We start from the raw sequence: 20,337 nt of genomic DNA on the forward strand, positions 1-20,337 counted from the left end.
GGTACATTATACTAGATTAAGTTATTTGAATTTTATTTGAATTTCATTTTATTTACATTGTAGGTGAAGATTGTGAATGCCTCCCCAAATCCTTGGTACTAATGAAGTACAGTACAGTGCAGTGAAATTCAGTCAAAGGCACTGTTAGCACAGAACAGGGGAGGTGCACAAAAAGGTGCACACCTCTATGTTGGATGTCACCAGCAAATAAATCCATGTCTGAAATGTTTGCCAGAGTTTATCTTATGCCTGGGGAAAGGATGGTAGCTTTCTTGCAAACAGCAATGACATCTTTTCTGTGTTGCTGCTGACTAGGATCTGCCAGGTCTCACTCAGTGCGGGGGGGGGACGGACTCCCCCATTTTGTGCTAGAGCAGTGTCTGGTGAATAATTCTATGCTGGATGCTAACCTGAGCCAGATACACTCTGATAGGTAGGCATGTGTGTGAGAGCTCAATATGGAGAAAACTCTAGTGGCTTCTCCAGGGGGCGGGGGGAGCTCCAGAAAGAGGTGCCCCTGGAGCTGTCAGAGGTGCTGTTGAGTGAAAAAGCAGGGCCAGGGTGAGCTTCATTTCCCTTGTCCCCACTTGTCAGATTCACTTGGTTAAATTTCTTGCTTTAAAGCTAGTGAACCTGCATATTCCTGTTCTCTGGTCCCTGCCCAACTTGGCTGGCTGAGCTGCCCATCAATCCTCCCCAGCCCCTTTTCCTACCATCCCCAGTGATTGAAGGAAGCAAATGGAGTGGGTGGAAGGGAGTGGTGCAGATAAATTCATATCTGAGGGTCCAATAACACCCAAAAGCATAGGAGCAACAGCGACGCACACACAGCGGCAACAAAACCCAGGCTCTCATGTTGGTCTCATAGCAGAGGCAAACACAACTGTTGCTTGCCTAGGCTGCTAGTCTGGGACAATTTGAATGAAGGGAACTATTTTTAAATGAGTGCCACCTTAAGGTGTCATCTACGCAGCAGAAAATACTGTGTTTGGTAACCCAATGAAAACCTAGTTCACCCTGGCAATCTGGAAAGGACAGAACCATTCTAAACAGTTCCAAAACTATCCTACAGTGCTGGAAAGTCCACAGCTGTAGCATGACTTGTGACCATGGTGATCTCAGGAATCTCCTGGTCAAATCTGGATCACTAACCCTACCCAGCACCCCCTTGAGGCACACCAAGTTTCAAAGCAAGCTGAGTATCTGTGAGGATTTAAAATAGGTAAAAGATTTGAGCTGTAAACTGAAAGTTGGTCCTAATCTTTTAACCATTGGAGACCTGGGGCTCCACTATAATCTGTCCTGACAACGCTACTTGACTAAACTATTCCAGGTGAGTTCTGTGTTATACCTTGGATATATTTTCTTCAGGAGAGCTGACACCTTAAAGGCTCTCTATCTAATCTAATCTATCCATAGTCCCCTCTACCTTCAATTAGGGCTGCAAATTCCATTCCCACCACCATAAGGCACATTTATAGAAGCATGTTTTTGTTTGTTCATTTTCAGTAAAAAAATAAATACCCTTCCCCCACCCCGTATGCTTTCCATTGCCATATGGGAGACGAAGAAGGGAGTTTTGCATTTGGAGCAATACATGCAGTGAGGTTCATGGCTCTTTTTAGGGAGTAAATGCCACAGTCTTGGGTCAACCCCCTTGAAAGCCCAGGCTCCTGGCCACAGGTGCTTCCCCTTGAGACTGACAGGTGCCTGCGGTCTGAGCTGTAATAGGATCGGGAATACGCTGCTGTGGCTCGTTCTATAAGGCGCTTTGCTCTGCCCCCTCCTCCCTCTGCGGGCTGCTGTCCTGGGTTGTGTAAGAGGAGTTGGAGTGGCGTTGCCCTTTGAGGGTGATTTATGGGGCGGGCGGGCTGTGCGAGCCGAGCTGCGTGCACGGCAGTGTCACTCTCCCTGCCCCAGAAAAGGCGCCGTCGCTGTGTTTGTATTTGTCCCGAGCAGTCACATGGAAAACGGGTTCGCAGCGCGCCTCCGCCTCCCCTCGCCTAAACTTCAGCACCGGCTGGGATCGAGGAGCAGGAGCCGCGCTCCCAACCGGCTGCCTTTCGCCCGGCAAGGCGCTCCCGCCCTGCAAGGCAGCGGCCATGCCCGTGTGACAGCGCGGAGCCGCCACCAGGCTCGGCCCTCCCAGCCTTCGGGTGAGTGGATCGGAGCCTGGCGCTGCCCAGCGGAGTAACTGGCGGGGTGGGGGGGGGCGGTTTCGCCGCGGGTCATCCCTATGTGAGGCGGGGGCAGGCGCGCGCGGGGCACGCGCTGCCCCAGGTGGATCGTCGCCTCCCGGCTGCCTCCCCGCCCTGCAGCCTGCGGGTCGCTCGCCACCTTGAAGGCTGCGGGCGGGCTGGGCCGGGTGCGGGCGGGGGGCCGCCGGGCGCTGCTGCGTTTCCTTTCCCCTCCTTGCCTGTGCCCCCCTCGCTCGGGCGTGGTGCCTGGCGGAGCGGAGTCGTTCCTGCCAGCTGCCTTATTTGCGCAGCGGGTGCCAGGCAGGGAACAGTAACTTTACTCTCTCCTCTCCCAGACAGCCAGGGGAGGATGGCTCGGCCAGAAGGGAGGAAAGTGTGAATGAAAGGAGGAGGAGAAGAAAGGCATCCGCTCATCATTTTCGCCCGCCTCCCCCTCTCAAACTGGAATTGTATCAAGCCTTTAATTCAGTGGAAAGGAGTGAGCCATCCATGGAGACTCTCGCGCAGCCCGCGGCCAATAAACCTCCCAGCGGGTAAGAGACCTCCTGCCACACACTGGGCAGAGTTAGGAGGCGGGGGAGGGGGGGTTGTGGCTTCAGTGACTAGCCTGGGGTGGGGAGTGCGTTGATTTATTTTGGTAGGCTCCAGGAAGGTTTCCTACAATGCAATTGTACAGCGCCCAGCACAACGGGGCCACTCCTAGCCTGGGGACCCTGGGTGCTATTCTCATAATAATCATTATGAGATTATTTACCTCACCCCAGATCCCTCTCCTCCTACAAACCAAGGGTGACCATCTTCCTCTGTTTGCAGTATTCCCGCAGCCCTCTGGGGCACAGTTCCCTCTAAGCTGCGCACGTGTGCGTGCGCACACAGATCCTAAACCCTGCGCACACGGCAAAACACCGTGCGCACGGAAAATGAAATACTGCATTCAAGCCAGGCCGAAATATCATTTACGGGCAACTTGTGACATTGTTTGCCCGCCATCTATCAACACAGCCAGATTCTACTTGCTGGCGGGGGGGAGGGCGCGAAAGGGAAAGAAGGTTAAATTTCCTTTTTCTAAGTATTTAAAATGACATTTATAAAATAACATGGTGCAAAACTATTATTATCACAAATTGCAAATTAAAACTTTTTAAATGGATAAGCATTTTACTCGCTTGGGTGCATTTGCCTCATGGCACACAAATTTGAACTCTGTTTCAAAAATTTGCACAGAATAATTTTTTTGCACGTACGCCCTGTCAAAAATTAGAGGGAACGTTGCTCTGGGGATGGCAGCAAACAGGGGAAGCAGAGCTTTAGTTGCTCTGGGTGTGTGGTTTCCCTACTGCTTCTGGGGAGGTTTCCCAGGTAACTGGATTGATCTGAGCTAGGGAGCCCAGGCTCATATGTGTCAACAGTCCTGATCTGGCCAAGATTGCCCCCCATCCCCCCACCTCCAGCAGCCCCCTCCAGCCCGCCCCCTCAGCTGTTCACAGCATGGGGAGGAGATGGTGCTTGCTGCTCAGAAGGAGAGGGGTAGGAGAATGAAGCATAGCTGGCAGGGAAAGTGAAGCAAGGGAAGGTGCAGAGCTGCAGCCAGGAGAGGAGCCCCGAGGTTCAGAGGCCAATCCCTGAGGGACTGGCACTAATGGGGAGAGAAGGAAGGCAACCCCAAGGATAGAGTCACAAAGAGGGGGGGAAAAGAAGGGGAAACTGCTCTGGACTTTGACGGGATAAATGAGGAAGTCAGCCTGGAAGGGACGGAAAAAGTTCTGCAAAAGGGAAAAAGAAGGGAAGGAACTATGGGAATGATGTAAGGCTAGAAGAGGGTAAAGTGTAGGAACAGAGGAGGGACAGGAGGCACCATACGGAGAAGAATGATTGTTGAGGAATTTCAAGTAGCTTAAAATACACTAGGACAGGTATATACCCCCTCAGTTGCAGGAGGTTTAACAGCACTGAGCCGCAGCACATTCCTAGCAAAATATTTACAGTTTTGATAACTGTGTCCAGTGTTCCCTAGGGTGGGCCCACAGGCACAAACACAGCACGTGTAGTTATGTTTTGCCTTGTTCCTGTTACCTCCTTTTCCTCCGCCCTGTCCCTGTATGTCACTGCAATGGGGAAGATAACTGCAGGCAGAAGAGCTGGGAGGGAACGTTGTCATTCTGGAATCACAATGCAGGAGGTGCTGGAGTTCTGGAATTGTAATGTAGTTGCCAGGGGAAGAAAGTGTTGACATTTTAGAATCTGAACAGACTGGGATAATGTGATGAGGTTCTAGAATCACAGGTGACGAGGAGAAAGTGCTGGTGTTCTGGAATTAGAGCAGAGAAGGAGGGTGTCATGACTCTAGCTGTTGTGGGAAAATGGCTTATCGCATTTCAGCTTCCATTCTAGGTTAGCATTAGGAGGCTCCTGGGACAGTAATGCTCTTCCCTGCTGCTGCCACCCACTGCTGCTGCAGTCCCCAGGCTTTCAAGTGGCTCTTTTGTGGGGAAAAAAACTTTGTCCCTAAGTAACCACCCCAGCGTAACCCATATAATATAGATGGGGAACCTTAAAGGATAAATTAATGCTGAATGTCAAAGTGGTGACTGGTAAGTCCAGTTGCTAACTAATAAAACCAATATCATGAAGGTGTGGGTCATCATTTATTGGAGTAAAAACTTACCAAGCATTTAAGTCACTCTCTTTTCTCTCATCATACTAGATTGCTCTACTTCACACCATTTTCCAAGACTTGGGAAAGAATGTGATTCTTTCAAAAGTTTGCCATTTTATTATAGTTCAGCATACATAATATTGAAATGCAAAATCAGTAATTCTGGTATTTATACCTTAAATTAAACTAAGAAAACAAGTGTCTGATTTCTCTCCGTTTTAGTTGCAATAAAGCAGAGGATTGAAGTGTAACAGTGCTTTTGTTAATATAATGTTTCACTTTCCTACCTTGTCCACTTGTTTGCATTTGCTAGTTCTTGTAGTGTTATGACTGGTTTTCAGATCTGTGCAAGGAGTGGTGGATGCAGGACAATTGCCTCCAAAGGTATTCCTTAGTGCTGTACTAATAAAAACAATATAGGTACAGTATTTCTTTGGCCTGTAGGATGAAATGTCAGCTTGGTGGTAGTTGCTGATTTGAGGTTTAATTCATGTTAAAGATAGTTTTCTTTTTAACAGTAACCTCTTTGAGTATCTGACCCTATCTGAATAGGATCTCTTAAGATTATAATTTATTTTAAGGAAATAGTAAATCTGACATCTCTCTCCTGTATTTTTAAGGATTTGAGGCATTAACATAAATTAGTTTAAAAAGTGCTGAGGAATGGGAACTAAGGTGTGAATTTGAATATATGTTTTGAAGAATAAGTTTGTGTCTGAATTGTGACTATGATGAAAAGTCTACACCTGGATTGCTCTGTAAGTTTGTCTCTCTCACCAACAGAAGTTTGTGCACTAAAAGATATTACCTCACCCACCTTGTCTCTGTAATGGATACTTTAAGCTGTTTCACAACTTCGTTTTGGGAGGGCATATTATGTGCCTATCTCCAAGATTGCAACTGATAGAATGCCTGCATATATATTTAATTATTATGGATACTTCTAAATAAACCCCAAGTTCTCCATCCAGTTTTCGCTGAGTACAGTAAAACTGGAGTAACCCCACTGGAGTCGATGGACCAGATTCTGATCTCATGTACATGAGTGTAAATCTGGAGTATCTCCATAACCTTCAGTGGAATTATTCCAGATTTACACTAATGTGACAGTAGAATTTGTTTCAAAGGTGAGATGTGCTTAGAATGTGTTATTGTAAAGAATCTAAGTCTCATCCTTCTCCTGGTGAAGTTGGTGACAAAAGTCCCATAAACTTCAGTGAGGCCAGATAATCTATTTCATCAGACTTCAGCTCAGCAGTTGTATACCGTCAACTTGATTTGGATTTTTACACGACCTAATGCTGATGTATGCATGCCATCCACTGAAGATATAGATTAGTACGCTATTGAATTTCTGACTTTAGTATCTGATACTGATGAATATCTAATTTTGGTTCTTTACTACATTTTTCGTTACCATTAAATGAGAAAATAGGCGGTACCAATGAAATATGGGAAGAGGCTTGTTTAAACAGCTTTTTTTGGCTTGCCCGTATCAAGAAAATAAATGGAGAATATATATGGGTCTGTGGAAGGACCTGTTTTTCTCATGAAAGGACAAATAAGCTACCTGTATGAGGAAAAAAAATCCCATTAGACATGTTTCTGATTTCACTAGTAATTGACATAGTTAAATGAGAGCAAGAGGTTAAAATGACCTTTACTTTTAAATTTTTAACAAAATTTAAGCATAACTGTCTTTTGTCTCTGCTTAATCATTAATAGCACTATTACTAACTTCCTTTGTTAAACAGGTGAGCAAAATGAATGCATCATGTGGTCCACAGTAGAACAGTTTTACTATGTATTTCCTCCAGATAAATTTACTATAAGTAAGGCCCTACCAAATTAACAGCCATGAAAAACACATCAAGGACAGTGAAATCTGGTCTCCCCCTGTGAGATCTGGTCTTTTGTGAGTTTTTACCCTATAGTATACAGATTTAATTGGAGAGACCAGTGTGTCTCAAACTGAGGATCCTGACCGTAACGGGGTTGGCGGGGGGAAAGCGCAAGGTTATTTTAGGGGTGGTCGTGGTATTGCCACCTTTTCTTCTGCACTGCCTTCAGAGCTGGGCGGCCAGAGGGCAGTGGCTGTTGGCTGGGTGCCCAGCTCTAAAGGCAGCAGCACAGAAGTAAGGGTGGCAATACCATACCATGCCACCCTTCTGTACTGCCGCCTTCAGTGCTGGGCGGCCAGAGAGTGGTGGCTGCTGAATGAGGGTCCAGCTTTGCAGGTAGCAGCACAGAAGTAAGGGTGGCAATACTATACCATGCCACCCTTCTGAGCTGCTGCTGGCAGTGGCTCTGCCTTCAGGGCTGGGCTCACGGCCAGCAGCTGCCACTCTCTGGCTGCCTAGCTCTGAAGGTAGCACCGCCACCAGCAGCAGCGCAGAATTAGGGGTAGCAGTACCGCAACCCCCTACAATAACCTTGCAACTCGCCACAACTCCTTTTTGGGTCAGGACCCCTACAGTTACAACACTGTAAAATTTCATATTTAAATAGCTGAAATCATGCCATTTATGATTTTTAAAATCCTATGACCATGAAATTGACCAAAATCTACTGTGAATTTGGTAGGGCCCTAACTATAAGTAATACATGACACAGTTTCTGGGAGAATTACCCACTTAGGAGTGTGATAGAGTGTTGTTGTTTTTAAAAGTGAAATAACAATCTGACTAGAGTCTTGCAGTCTGCCCTCCCCCCAACACCAAGTATTTGTCAGTTTTGGATAATATTTTTAGAATTTATGATCTATGAAATATTATAATTACCAGTTCCTGGATGGATGTTCTATATAACAATTAGTAATGCTATATTAAAATACACATTTTCAGATGAGGAAGCTGATTTTTAAACTATGTAGTAGTGCCAACATGGGTGAAATTCACTTCTTTGCAGTGGGCCAGCACAAAGCATGTGCTTTACTTATGTCCCACTGAAGCCCTGATGGGAGGATCTTGGTGGGACTTAATTTGTCCATGGTCCCTGTGTAGGACCAAGTCCTAAAAAAAGTTTTAGTTGCACCTCACCTTGAACATGTGCATTTGAAAGGAAGAGAATCTCTCTGACTGTGTTATCTTCTTAGATAATGTAATAACAAATAGAAGCAAACATAACTTAAACTCTGCATTGCGGGCTAAATTCTGTCATTGGTTGTACAGATTCAGTTCTCATTGACATAAATGGGAGATGGAGATAAACAACAAGGAGTAGAACTTAGTTCATAGCAGATGTTATAATCAAGAAATACACTAGTTTAAAACATTGTTCACTAGCAGCATAGGGCCTGCTGCTCTTCCTAGTGGTTTCAATGGGAGTAGGGGCATGTCTCTGCTCTTGCATTTCAGGGGGAGTTCTGGATGCTCAAGGAATTCAGCACTGAGTCCTAGGTGAAAGGATAGTCATATAGTTAAAGCACTGAACTGAGGGCTCATGAGATCTGGGCTCAATTCCTACTTTTCATGGGCTCAGTCTTGCAAGGTGCTGAGCATCCTCACTTCTGATTGTAGCCATTGGGAGTTGCAGATGTTCAGCGTCTTGCCAGGTCAAGCCCCTGTGGACTTCCTGTGTGACCTTGTACAAGACCCTTTGGCTCTAATTCAGAAAATATCCTTATTCAGCAGGGCACTTAAGTGCTTTCTTGAATCAGAGCCTTAAGGTCTGTGCCTCAGTTCCCCCTGTGTAAAGCAGGATAATATTTCCCTACCTCACAGGGGCATTGTGAAGGTAAATACATATATACATTTTGGGAGGTACTTAAACACTACACTGAAGGGACCCTATGAGTACCTAGACAGATAAAAATAATATATCATTATTAGCAGTTACATTCAGACCTCAGGAAAACAAGCCTCTGAGTAAAGAATAGGCCAAGTTTTTAAGTCTTGTTTTGATTTTCAGTATAATTCTACTTAGGCTCCTTGTCTGTGTAGTTAATGTTAAATTACGTACCTCATGGAATTGCACAGCTAACTTTTTAAAATATTTTACTGTGTATTTATCTATCTTTACCATTTAACTCCCTAAGCCATGCATTTTAAAGGGCCAAGAAGACCTTCTGTATATAGAACATTACTCTGCACTATTTCTTTGCCTCCACTTGGACACTTCATTGAATCATAATATTCAGGCCTCAAAAGATTTGATATATACGAAAACCCTGAAGTGTTTTTATCTTTAAATCAAAAACTAGAACAACTGGAAAGCTTGACACTCTGCCTAACAGCACCTTCGTTATACTTTTATATAAGACTCTTGTCTAATGTGTAGAATAACTGATGTGCAAGGATGATGAGGACAGAGTGTGATTAGAAATGCAAACAAATATTACAGTAAATCTTTTAAACATTCTCTGCCTCCGCAAACATGCCTACTAATGCAAACATGCCTACTCTGGGCATCATCCCTCATATTACAAATAGTAATAACCACCTGGAGCCAAATTCCACCCTCCTGTACACACAACTCCCATAGAATTCAGTGGGAGTTGTGTATATAAGGGGGAGGGATAGCTCAGTGGTTTGAGCATTGGCCTGCTAAACCCAGGGTTGTGAGTTCAATCCTTGAGGAGGCCATTTAGGGATCTGGGGCAAAAAATGGGGGATTGGTCCTGCTTTGAGCAGGGGGTTGGACTAGATGACCTCCTTGAGGTCCCTTCCAACCCTGACATTCTATGATATGTATCTTAGAGCTGAAATTTCCCCATAAAATATGTCCTAGCATCCTTGCAGACATAAGGCTTGATTCAAGGGTCTAGATCAGAGGTAATTCCATTGATGTTGACCGAGTTACATCAACATAAGACTGTGGGAAGAGAATCAAGCCCATTGCTTGCAACAAAAATAATCCCATTACAGTTTACATTTTGTATGAATACTGACATAAAATGAAAATAATTTTTCAGTTCATTATGACTGATACATCAACATTGTTAAAGACCATTGTAAAAATAAGCTATTTATTATATACTTATTTAAAAATAAGTTGGTTATACAACAGAATTGTCAGAAAAATGTAGTAGAACTTTCTTATTCTCTCAACCATTTTCCAAAGCCTCCGTTTCTGATTTTTCATGCTCTCATTCCATTCTCCCTTATTCTTTCACTATCTTTCTCTCTCTCCCCCTCATCATCCTCTTTCCCCCTTGTATATTTTGCATTCCCTTTCCTCTCATTCTGCTGTGCCTCCTGGGATCCTGTTAGTCCTAGTTAACCCTGCTATGCCATCTCCTACAGTGGTCTATATCCTTGTTTGTCCTCCATATCCTTTCCATGTAGTTTCTGTTTGATTTTTGCTGGCTTTTGTTCCTGTATCTTCAGAGCTGCTTCAATTCAGTTGGTTTTAGGAAAGCATTTGATTGCACAGGGATTAGTTACACTGGCATTCTGCTTTGATCTGGTTTACCTTTTTCCCCACCCAGGAAAGCAGCACCAATGGGATAGTCCAACAGCCTGGAAATAACATTTAAAAATACTTGTAATTTAAAATAGTCTATGAGGTATGAATTGACATAGCATGCATCATGGGACATAATGAAAATACATATTTTTGAAGCAGGAATCCATTACATTACTGTACTAGAAAGACAGCAAATTCAGATTTGGGGCTAGCAACTCCTTGACATCCAGACATGGGGAGTATGGACCCAGACTACCACGGGCACTTAGGGGTTACAAGCAGGTTAGCTATCTCTCCAGCTGTGACTATTTACTGGGTCAGAAACAGCTGAGGGATAAGAAGTCTGCAGATCAGAAGAGATAGGTGGCTGCTAGAGAAACTGAGGATCTACAGAGAGAAGATTCCTTCAGCTGCTCAGACTGGCTGGAAGTCACTCCAGAGTTTGGACTTCCAGAGAGGGAGAACCACTGTACGTGAGTCTGGAGAAGGCCTACAAGAGAGGCAAGGTAAGAAGCAGCAAGAGATTGTGAGGAACTGGTCGCAGATACTAAAGTAGGCTCCCTGGGCTGGTAGTCAGAGGAGCGGGTGAGCCTGGGTTTCCCTGCCATCACCAGCAAAGGGGGCAATAAAAAGGACTAATATGATCCTTGGAATAACAAGTAAGAGTTGAGAGGTTATTTTTGCCTTTGTATCTGGCTCTGTTGTGACTGCTCCTGGAACACTGTGTCCAGTTCTGGTGTCAACAGTTCAACAAGGATGTTGATAGATGGAGAGGGTTCAGAGAGGAGCCATGAGAATGATTAAAGGATTGGAAAACCTGTCTGATGGTGATAGATTGAGCTCCTTGAGCCTATTTAATTTATCAAAGAGAAGGTTAAGGAGTGACATGAACACAGTCTAGCAGTTCCTAGATGGGTGTAAGAGTCAGCTGTCTCCCTTGTAACCCTTCATGGCAAGGGGTTTCATGCTAACAATTTTTCCCTCAAAGGGCTTCTTAAACCAACTTCACGCAGGCTTTTCTTGTCCACTCACCATCCCTTCTTGGGGGTCGGAGCTTTGAGGTTTATTTTTGAGTTTATTCACATAAATAAAGTCCCAAAACAGAGTCCAAGGTTTTTACCCTCCTATCAGGTCACTCCCAGCACCTACCTGGCTGAAGCCTTGGGGTTCTGGCTTTGGCTTCCAAACAGCCTGGTATCAAGGTCTTCCTTGCAGAAGCCTTTCTTACATCCTGACATTTTCTGAACTTCCCTTTTCCCTACAGACATCTGCTGCTCTTTGTAGGGAATTATCTGATCCAATCGAATATTTAGTAATCCGCACTGGCTAGTCCTACCCCTAAAGGGGCAAGCCACCCTATTGCAATGGGGAACAAATATTTATTAAAGGGCTCTTTGACCTGGTAGAGAGAGGTATAACACAGTGGCTGGAAGCTGAAGCTGGACAAATTCAGACTGGAAATTAGGTGTACATTTTTAGCAGTGAGCGTAATTAACTGTTCACAACAGTTTTTACCAAGGTTTGTTATGGGTTCCCTATCCATGGCAATTTTAAAATCAAGATTGGATGTCTTGTTAAAAGATATGATCTACTTCAAAAGAAATAATGTTGGGGAAAATTCTATGGCTTGTGTAATACAGGAGGTCAGACTTAATGATCACAGTGGTCCCTTCTGGCCTTGGAATCTAAAAATTATGAAAACCCCTCAGAGCAAAAGGGGCAGGACTTTGTGGAGGCTGTTCTAAGTGACAATTGCTGGAGTCATTGGACTTCTAGTCTGTCAGACTCTTTGTCATGAAAGGTTAGAGACTATCAACAATCCAACCAGAGGGCTGTAGCAGTTTAATTTTTAATGAAAAGGGTGCCAGGACTCAAGCAATTTCTTTTTTTTTCTTTTTTAAACATTCATAACTGATGCAGCAAGCCCAGAGGTGCTGGGGCTATGAACAGCCAAGTCTACAGGTGCTGGGGCTCAACCCTGTGAAGCCCTGGCCCAAATTAAGCACTGGGATGGAGTCATAAGAGGACAGCCACCCGGCATAGGGTCAAACAACTGTAGGTGGAGAGGTGGGGAAACTGATGCAGACGTGCTGTGACACCAGCCACAGCCATGAGAGGTGCTGGTGGGCAAATGCATCCTCAGACTCATCCCTTAATGGCTTTCCATTTCTTAACAGAGATGTGTGGTGCTTCTTGTGGCATGGAATGGCAAAGATCGCAGTGTATTAGTAATTATGACTAGAGTTATTGCCCTCACATGAGTTGCAGTTATCTGAATGCTTGTACACAATCTTCCCAACATTTCTGGCATTTTCGGAAGGTCTTTATCTAGGTATTTAAAAGGTTCCTATTATCGCAGTGCCAGAGCACCTCTTAAAAATTAATGATTGCCTCCACAGAGCACCTCTGTGAGGCAGGGAAGTGATAACCCCATCTACAGATGGGAAACTGAACAGATTAAATGATTTGCCCAAAGTTGCGCAGGATGTCTGTGTCTAAGGTAGGAGGGGAATCCAGATTTCCTGACTCCCAGTTCAGTGCCCTAGCAAAGCTTCCCCTGAGCTAGATTTTTAACACTCTCTCGTTGATTCCAGCAAACTTATTTTTTGACACATCTGATGCCATGCTGTGGTGCAATTTTCTCCATTGGTCTGCCATTTAGATCTCTCTGAAAATGGACAGCTTTTACATTTTAACCCCCTGTGCTGGGACATCCAGAAGGTTCCAGAAGATTATTTTCTATCTTGGTGGGTGAAGCCAGCTGGCAGATTAGAATTACAAAGAGATTTAAAATCCACATTTCTAGACAATTTCAGGATTTTAAGGCGCTCTTCAAAGTAGTCTGATCTCCAGATAATGGAAATTCAAGCTACTATCAAATGTCTTCTCCTGACTTACAGTATGCATGCTCCTACAGTAAATAACATGAATAGTTTCATTGATCTTTCAATGAATAACATTAACTTTCTTAATGTAAATATGTTTCCAGAGATGTGAGGTAGGTGACCAGTGAGCCAGACTGCTTATCACTAAGTAAGTGATCCTGTGAATAGTATATTGTTGTCATAGTTTCAGCATTACGGTGGCAGAATTTAGCCAGATATTTAGCACATGCCAAAAAATGAGTGAGAAAGATTGCGTGTCGGGGGAGTGCTGAGATATCTCTGACCCACAGTATCGGATACCCACATTTAGTACTTGTGCACCAGAAATAAGGTTGTCTTTTCAATGGATTAATGTTGCATTATTCAACTCTTTAATGTACTTTGGTTTTCTGTGTGTACTTGCAGTCTGAAAATGACTGCAAAAAAATCACTCTGTGACAGTTCCCTATTTCGTCTCTCTTTCTCTCAATAACTTCCAGACTAACACTGTTCTGTTTACATGTGAACAAAAAATAAAAATTTTCTAACTGCCAACCTTGTTTGTTCAACCTGGGATCAGAACGTCAAACTGTTGCATCACCAGCCATAGCAAATATTCAACAATCAGGCTTGAGATGATAATTTTACTAATGATGTATGAGGTTGAAGAGAATCTAGCCTGGTCTTTCTAAGTTGTAATAGCTCTGTTATGCTAATCAGAGTAGGAACTTGTTTTTCTCAGTAAATAGATAAGACTTAAAGTCACACAGGGGGCACAGATGTTGAATTAGAATGGGGTGGGCAAACTTTTTGGCCCGAGGGCCACATTGGGGTTGCAAAACTATATGGAGGGCCAGGTAGGGAAGGCTGTGCCTCCCCAAACAGCCTGTCCCTGCCCCCTCACACTTCCTGTCCCTGACTGCCCCTCTCAGAACCTCCAACTCCCCCTGCTCCTTGTCCCCTGACTGCCCCCCTTCTGGGCCCCCGGGACTCCCATGCCCTATCCAAACCCCAACCCGACCCCCCGACCCCTTACCATGCCGGAGCCAGCCACACCACCGAGCTGCCCGGCAAGAGCGACGGGCCAGAGCGCTGGCGGTGCTGTGCGCTCAGGCTGTGGGGGAGGGAGGACAGTGGGGGAGGGGCCAGGCGAGCCTCCTGGGCCGGATCTCAGGGGCCGGGCAGGATGGTCCCGCAGGCCGGATGTGGCCTGCAGGCCATAGTTTGCCTACCTCTGAATTACAAGGTGACTTGGTCACATGGTCAGTTTTATAACTATAATCACCTGTAAAGTTCAGCAGGAGTGACCAACATCATAACATTCAGTCAGTCCAATAAGTGAGCCTTTATCTGTAAGCTAAGGACTGCTAACAATCCGCTTAGAATGCTGCATTCTCCATACTTTTATTTCTTCAGTTGTGTATTAATCAGTAGTCTGTTATGATTAATATATACTGTAAATACTTGTTATTAAATCACCCCTTATTGTAATATGGTTGTGAATCTGAATTAGAAAGGTAGGTGCTATGTATGGTACTCTTTCTTGCAGTAATCACAGTTAAATCTTGCCTTAGGAAGAACAAGTAAATACCAGGGCACATTTCCACAATGCATAGGGATTTTGTCTGCACAGTATTCACTGGTGGCTGGTGAGGTTTCCTGTCCCAATCACTAAGCATTGCTTTAATAAATGTACCTGGTACTGTAATTAATTTTCTATTTATATAATTAATGCAACTGCATCTGAAAAATCAGCATACAGAGTCTTTGAGACAAATGCTCAGGCAACAACAGGCATACAACAGAACTTTCTTTTTGAGGTTTTGCTATCAACATACATTCATAATTCATTGACCTCCATTTTCACTATAGGCCTCTATGATTCCCTCTTTCCTCTCCGTGTCTGGAGTCACCCTTACTTTTTGAGTTCCTGGGATTGTTTTTAATTCTTGGGTGACCTGACATGGGGAAGGAGGGCCAATGGCAGGAATTTGACTTCCTCAAATGGAGCAGGGAAGCTGGATGGAGCTCCCACGCATGAAACTCTCAAAATATTGGAACCAGCGGTAGTCATAGCATTGGTGTGACTGGGAAAAAATGCAGACTGATCATCTAGTTTAGACTACCTATCTGCATTGGCCTTTGTTTCAACCCCCGTGCCCCCCTGCCCCCACACACACCACCACCACCCACAATGCACACAGTGGTGAGCTGCTAAAATCTTAACAACCGGTTCTCTCCTCATCCCAAGAGGGGATCGTGCCCTGCCTCTGCCCCCTGTCCCCGACTGCCCCTGGAACTGGGCAGGAGGGTCTCGTGGGCCACCATAGTAGGTGCCCACCCCACCCTGACACGCCCCTAAGAGCCAGAGGGACCTGCTGGGGGGCGAGGTGGGGAGTCCCAGCGGTGTTTACCTGGGGTGGCTCCCTGGAAGCATCCAGCAGGTCCCTCTGGCTCCTAGGGGCAGGGTAGCATAGCTAAGGGGGGAGGAGGGGGAGCGGCTGCTCCCCCCACTGATCACATCAGAAGTGGCACCTTAGGCACTGACTCCATGGGTGCTCCGGGGCTTGAGCACCCACGGGGAGAATTTGTTGGGCGCAGAGCCCCGCGCCTGGCCCCAGCTCACCTTCATTCCACCTCCTCCCCTGAATGCGCCGCCCCGCTCTGCTTCTCCGCCCCCCCCCCCCCCCGCTTCCTGGGAATCAGCTGTTTGTGCGGGAAGCCCGGGAGGGCTGAGAAGCAAGCGGCGGCTTCCTGCCCAGGCTCAGGGAGGCGGAGGTGAGCTGGGGCGTGAGGAGGGCCACCCACACCGCAGCAGGTAACCCGAGGGGCGCACAGGGGAACTGTTCCCCGTCCCAGCTCACCTCCGCCACCCTGGTCCTGAGCGCAAAGCTGCCACCTGCTTCTCAGCCCTCCCCAGCTTCCCGCACGAACAGCTGATTCGCAGGAAACCAGGGTGGGGGGTGGAGAAGCAGAGCGGGGCCAGGTGTTCAGAGCATGAGGCGGAGCAGAGGTGAGTGAGCTGGGGCTGAGCAGGGAGCTGCCGGTGGGTGCTCTGCACCCACAAAAATTTTCCCGTGGGTGCTCCAGCCCCGGAGCACCCACAGAGTCGGCAGCTAAGGCACCACTTTTGGCTGGTTGTTAAATTTAGAAGCCCTTTTAGAACCGGTTGTCCCTTTTAGAACCGGTTGAGGGACAACCGGTTCTAAAAGGGCTTCTAAATTTAACAACTGGTTCCAGCAAACCGGTGCAAACTGGCTCCAGCTCACCACTGCACACATCCCATGACGTGAGCTTCATATAACTTCTCAGCATAGCTGGAGGCCATTACAACCTGTTCATGGCAGAAAATACGAAGGCAAATCCTATTCAAAGGTCTTTAAAAGCAATCTCAAATCATTTTTTTTTTTTTTTTTACTGTCTGTCTTTTAGTGAAGTTTTAAATGTAAAAGTTTTTGAACTGTCTCTTGAGAGTTTGTTGAAGTTATGTTTGGGGGTACAGTAAGTACTTGTTCTCATTCTCCTCTCCCATCCTTCTCTACCCTCCTGGGAGAAGTGAGAAACACACACACACAAAAGTTGTTTAATTTTTGCTCTTGCTCTTACTTCTGCACTTAGTTGGTTTTACTGACTACATTTTTGATTGCGGGGGGATTATTGCGCACATGCAGCAAAAACACTAACTAAATAGAGCAAGGATTGAATGCATAAGTGTAGTTTGACTTCTGTATTTGGGGGGGCAGCTCTAGTCAGGCCAATGGGGCCATGCATGGGGTGTGTGTGCAAATTTCATGCCTATGGCTTGCAGTTGTTGGAGGGTGGGGCAACATCCCATCAACCCTCCCTCCCCAACTATGCCTATGACTGAATGACACATTCTGTATTTACTGTGGACCTGACATATACTTTCCTTTTCATTATGGCTCTCACAGCTTTGTGAAATTAGTCTGCAAAGTCAGTAATTAACTGCTGTCCAATGTAAAGAAGAAATGGTTTTACTTTGTTCTCTCTGTTGTCCTCTTTTCTCTTTTCACCTTGTTTGAGTGCTTTACAGCTACATGAAATGGCAGAGGCTCTGAATGCTGAGGAAAAAATATCTTGGTACAACTGTGGACAATTTTTTTTTGAGTAACTTCTTTTGGCACTTGATACCCAGCCTATGCCTTTATGGGTACAAGAGAAATTACTCCTTGGTCCCTTGGAGCATAGCTCATATTTCAACATCATCCTAGCTCTCTCAGCGCTAACTGATCTTGTCTTGCTGTTGCTGTTGCCATTTGCTTCTCCAAAACACACTGTGCTGTTCTGACAAATATAATAAGACTTTCTGCTAGATAAGGCTACCAAACTTTCGGATCCATCATCACAAAAACCAAGGTACAAATATGCCTACAGGTAAGTATGATCCTTAAGATGGATACTTCTAATCAGGATTTGTTGTACAAATATTGTAAACAGATCAAACCTGGTCACCCTGCTACCAGAGGTTTAGTTCGCAGAAAGGATTTTGCTAATTATCCTTCTCCATCTATTGCTCTGCAGTCTACTAGTTGAAGGTAGTGGTCCTGAAGCCATCTCTTTTTCAGGCTATATTTTTACTTTGATTTGTTCCCTAAATTCCTGGTGATTTTACTTGCTATCAGTGGTACTAGAGCTCGATGAGCTGGGGAGCTCCTTGGTCATCCAATGGCATTGCAGAAAGCCATAACGCATTGCTCTAATATCATACCTGAATACCAACTGTGGATAATATTGTGACCCCCTGGCCATATATAGTCTTCGCTTTCTCTCTCCTGCTCTGTCTGCACACGTGCCTCTGCTGGTATGCTTGTGTGTGTGTGTGTGTTCTTCCATTCTCGCTCCTTAGAAGGAAGTAAATATCGCTCTTACCTCTCTTCTGGCCCATAACTCCCATAGAGGTGGATGTTCCTTGATGCAAGAGCATCCACCCTAAACCTCTTTCTCCTCATGCTCAGTGGTACAGGTAGCCTTCATGTAGTGGTGGATTAACACATAAGCCCCTGTGCCCATGGGCCCTGAACAATTTGGGGGGTCCTGCAGGAGTGCGGGAACCTGTGTAGAAGAGAGGGGCCTGTGTCCTCACCCCCAGTGCACACCATCCAGGACAGGTGGAGGGTCCGGGGCTTCCCCGAGGCTCCCTGGGCCACTCTTCTCCTGGCCTGGCTCTGACGCCTGGCCTGGCCAAGGGTGGAGGACTCAGTGGGAAGAGAAGGAGCAGGAGGTGGGGCCCTGGGGGTCGGGGGTGCTAAGGCTCACTTCAGCCCCCCACTGGGAAGAGGCTGGAGCTGCTAACAGGGGCTGCGCTTCGCAGTGGGGGAGCTGACCAGCTCCCCCGCTGCGAAGTGCAGCCCCTGCCGGCACTCCCCACTTCCATGAATCTGGTTTGTGCTGTGCAGGGCTTGAGAGAGGTTCTATGACCTGAGGGCGCACTGTGCCTGTCTGCAGAGGAGGAGCCAGATTTTCCCAAACAACACACATTTTAATTATTTAATATGGTTTTTAGTTTTTAAAAACCAGAAAATATACCTACTGCACATGCATGAATGCAAAATTAGTAACTTAAAATTGATACATGAAGGTTGAGTTCAAATTGAACCCAGATATATCCAATTAGACATCAATCACATAGCTGTCTGGTCCTGCATGCTTTACTCAGGCTTATTAGAAAAATAAGATGAAAGCTACACATTGCCTTTCCTATGGTTAAATGCTGACAATCTTAAAAGGGGATCTTAAATTAAGATTTCTGGATCTTAGGAGTCAACCGTCATGCATTTAGGAATAAATTTGATAGCAATCCTAGTGATCTGAATTATAACCCCTTCCCACCCCCAATTTCAAGCATTTCTAGACCATCTGATAAATCATACTCATAATATTTGGAATAGCAAAATTAAACACCGTATTAGAACTACATAATACATTGGTAGACTAACTGTTGCATAGTTGAGACAAAGTTGCTTCTTTCCTTATCCTTCCAATAAACGTAGTAAGTAAAATCTCTTTCCAGCTCTTCGACTGATTTGCATGTGACTTTAAGAAAACCACTTAAACTAGTCCTGCTTCAGTTTCCCCATCTATAAAATAAATTAAAAAAATGGACTTCATAAAATGTTTTAAGATCCAGGGATGAGAGTTGCATACATGCAAAGTATTATACTTTATTTTTATTTAATTAATAAAGTAGATTTCTCTTGTAACTGACAAGACAATATCAGAAGGCCAGATTCTGGTGCTGGAATGATTGAAAGGTTAAAAATGAGTAATTTTCTTCAGCTATGCTCTCTCCCTTTTTTGTCAAAGCTCTTTTTTGTCATCCTTAAATATATGATCAACAAGAGCCTCAGCATTTTTTGTTGGTTTGTTTTGGTTAGACACTCCGGAATTCTTAGGGAAGAGATCCGCAATTCTAACTAAGTAGCGATTCTAATGTAACACTGTGCTGAGAGACTAAGGGCAGGCAGGATGGTCTCGGGTGCTGTCTGTTCCTGTAGTTTATTGGGCTCTGTTGAGACAGAGACTGTATGAATCTGCTTGCACTTGTGAGAAAATGAAAGGGTGACTCACATAAAACACACTGACTGATAGTTGGTGGAGAATGATAAAATGGGCTTTGATCAGTTGCTCTGAGGCAATTTGTGTTTAAGAACTTTATTCTGTCCTTTGAGCATTAAGGGAAATAAGCAAGCTATTGCTACCTTCCCATCCCCACCTGCACCCATATTACTGCGCCTTGCTTGCAACACAGGAGTCTGATGCTGGAGTTATTCCACTGACTGCAGTAATATTTGTTAGGATATGGATATTCAGGCCTGTCTGTAAAAGCCTATACTTTAAGAATTTAGGTATATGTTTATCATTTAGCTAGTTATAGAGGTATAAAAGAAAGAATCAAACTAAATTTCCTTTTACATCTTCTAGGTTCCTCCCTTTATCTGGAGGTGATAGATCAGATCACCTTTCTAACAGCCCCAGATTGCCTTATTTCACGGGTGGGCAAACTTTTTGGCCCAAGGGCCACATTGGGGTGCGAAACTGTATGGAGGGTCAGGTAGGGAAGGCTGTGCCCCCCCATCTGCCCCCGCCCCCTGACTTCCCCCCTCAGAACTCCCGACCCATCCAACCCCCCCTGCTCCTTGTCCCTTGACCGCCCCCTCCCAGGACACGCTATCCAACCCCCACTTTCTCCGTG

The 20,337-nt window shown here is 45.3% G+C and overlaps 1 protein-coding gene across 3 annotated transcripts in view; it reads left to right on the top strand.

The window, feature by feature from the left end:
• The first annotated feature begins 2,626 nt into the window (after nt 1-2,626).
• The window catches only part of COBL (cordon-bleu WH2 repeat protein), a 233,717-nt gene continuing 216,006 nt past the window's right edge, over nt 2,627-20,337 (top strand). For all 3 annotated transcript variants that reach the window (XM_073332702.1, XM_073332705.1, XM_073332704.1), the window contains exon 1: nt 2,627-2,731. In XM_073332702.1, the coding sequence (XP_073188803.1) occupies nt 2,688-2,731 (44 nt within the window). In that variant the 5' untranslated portion in view covers nt 2,627-2,687. The remainder of the gene's footprint in view (nt 2,732-20,337) is intronic.

Source organism: Lepidochelys kempii, chromosome 2, assembly GCF_965140265.1.
Source record: "Lepidochelys kempii isolate rLepKem1 chromosome 2, rLepKem1.hap2, whole genome shotgun sequence".
In the NCBI taxonomy this organism is placed as follows: Eukaryota; Metazoa; Chordata; order Testudines; family Cheloniidae; genus Lepidochelys; species Lepidochelys kempii.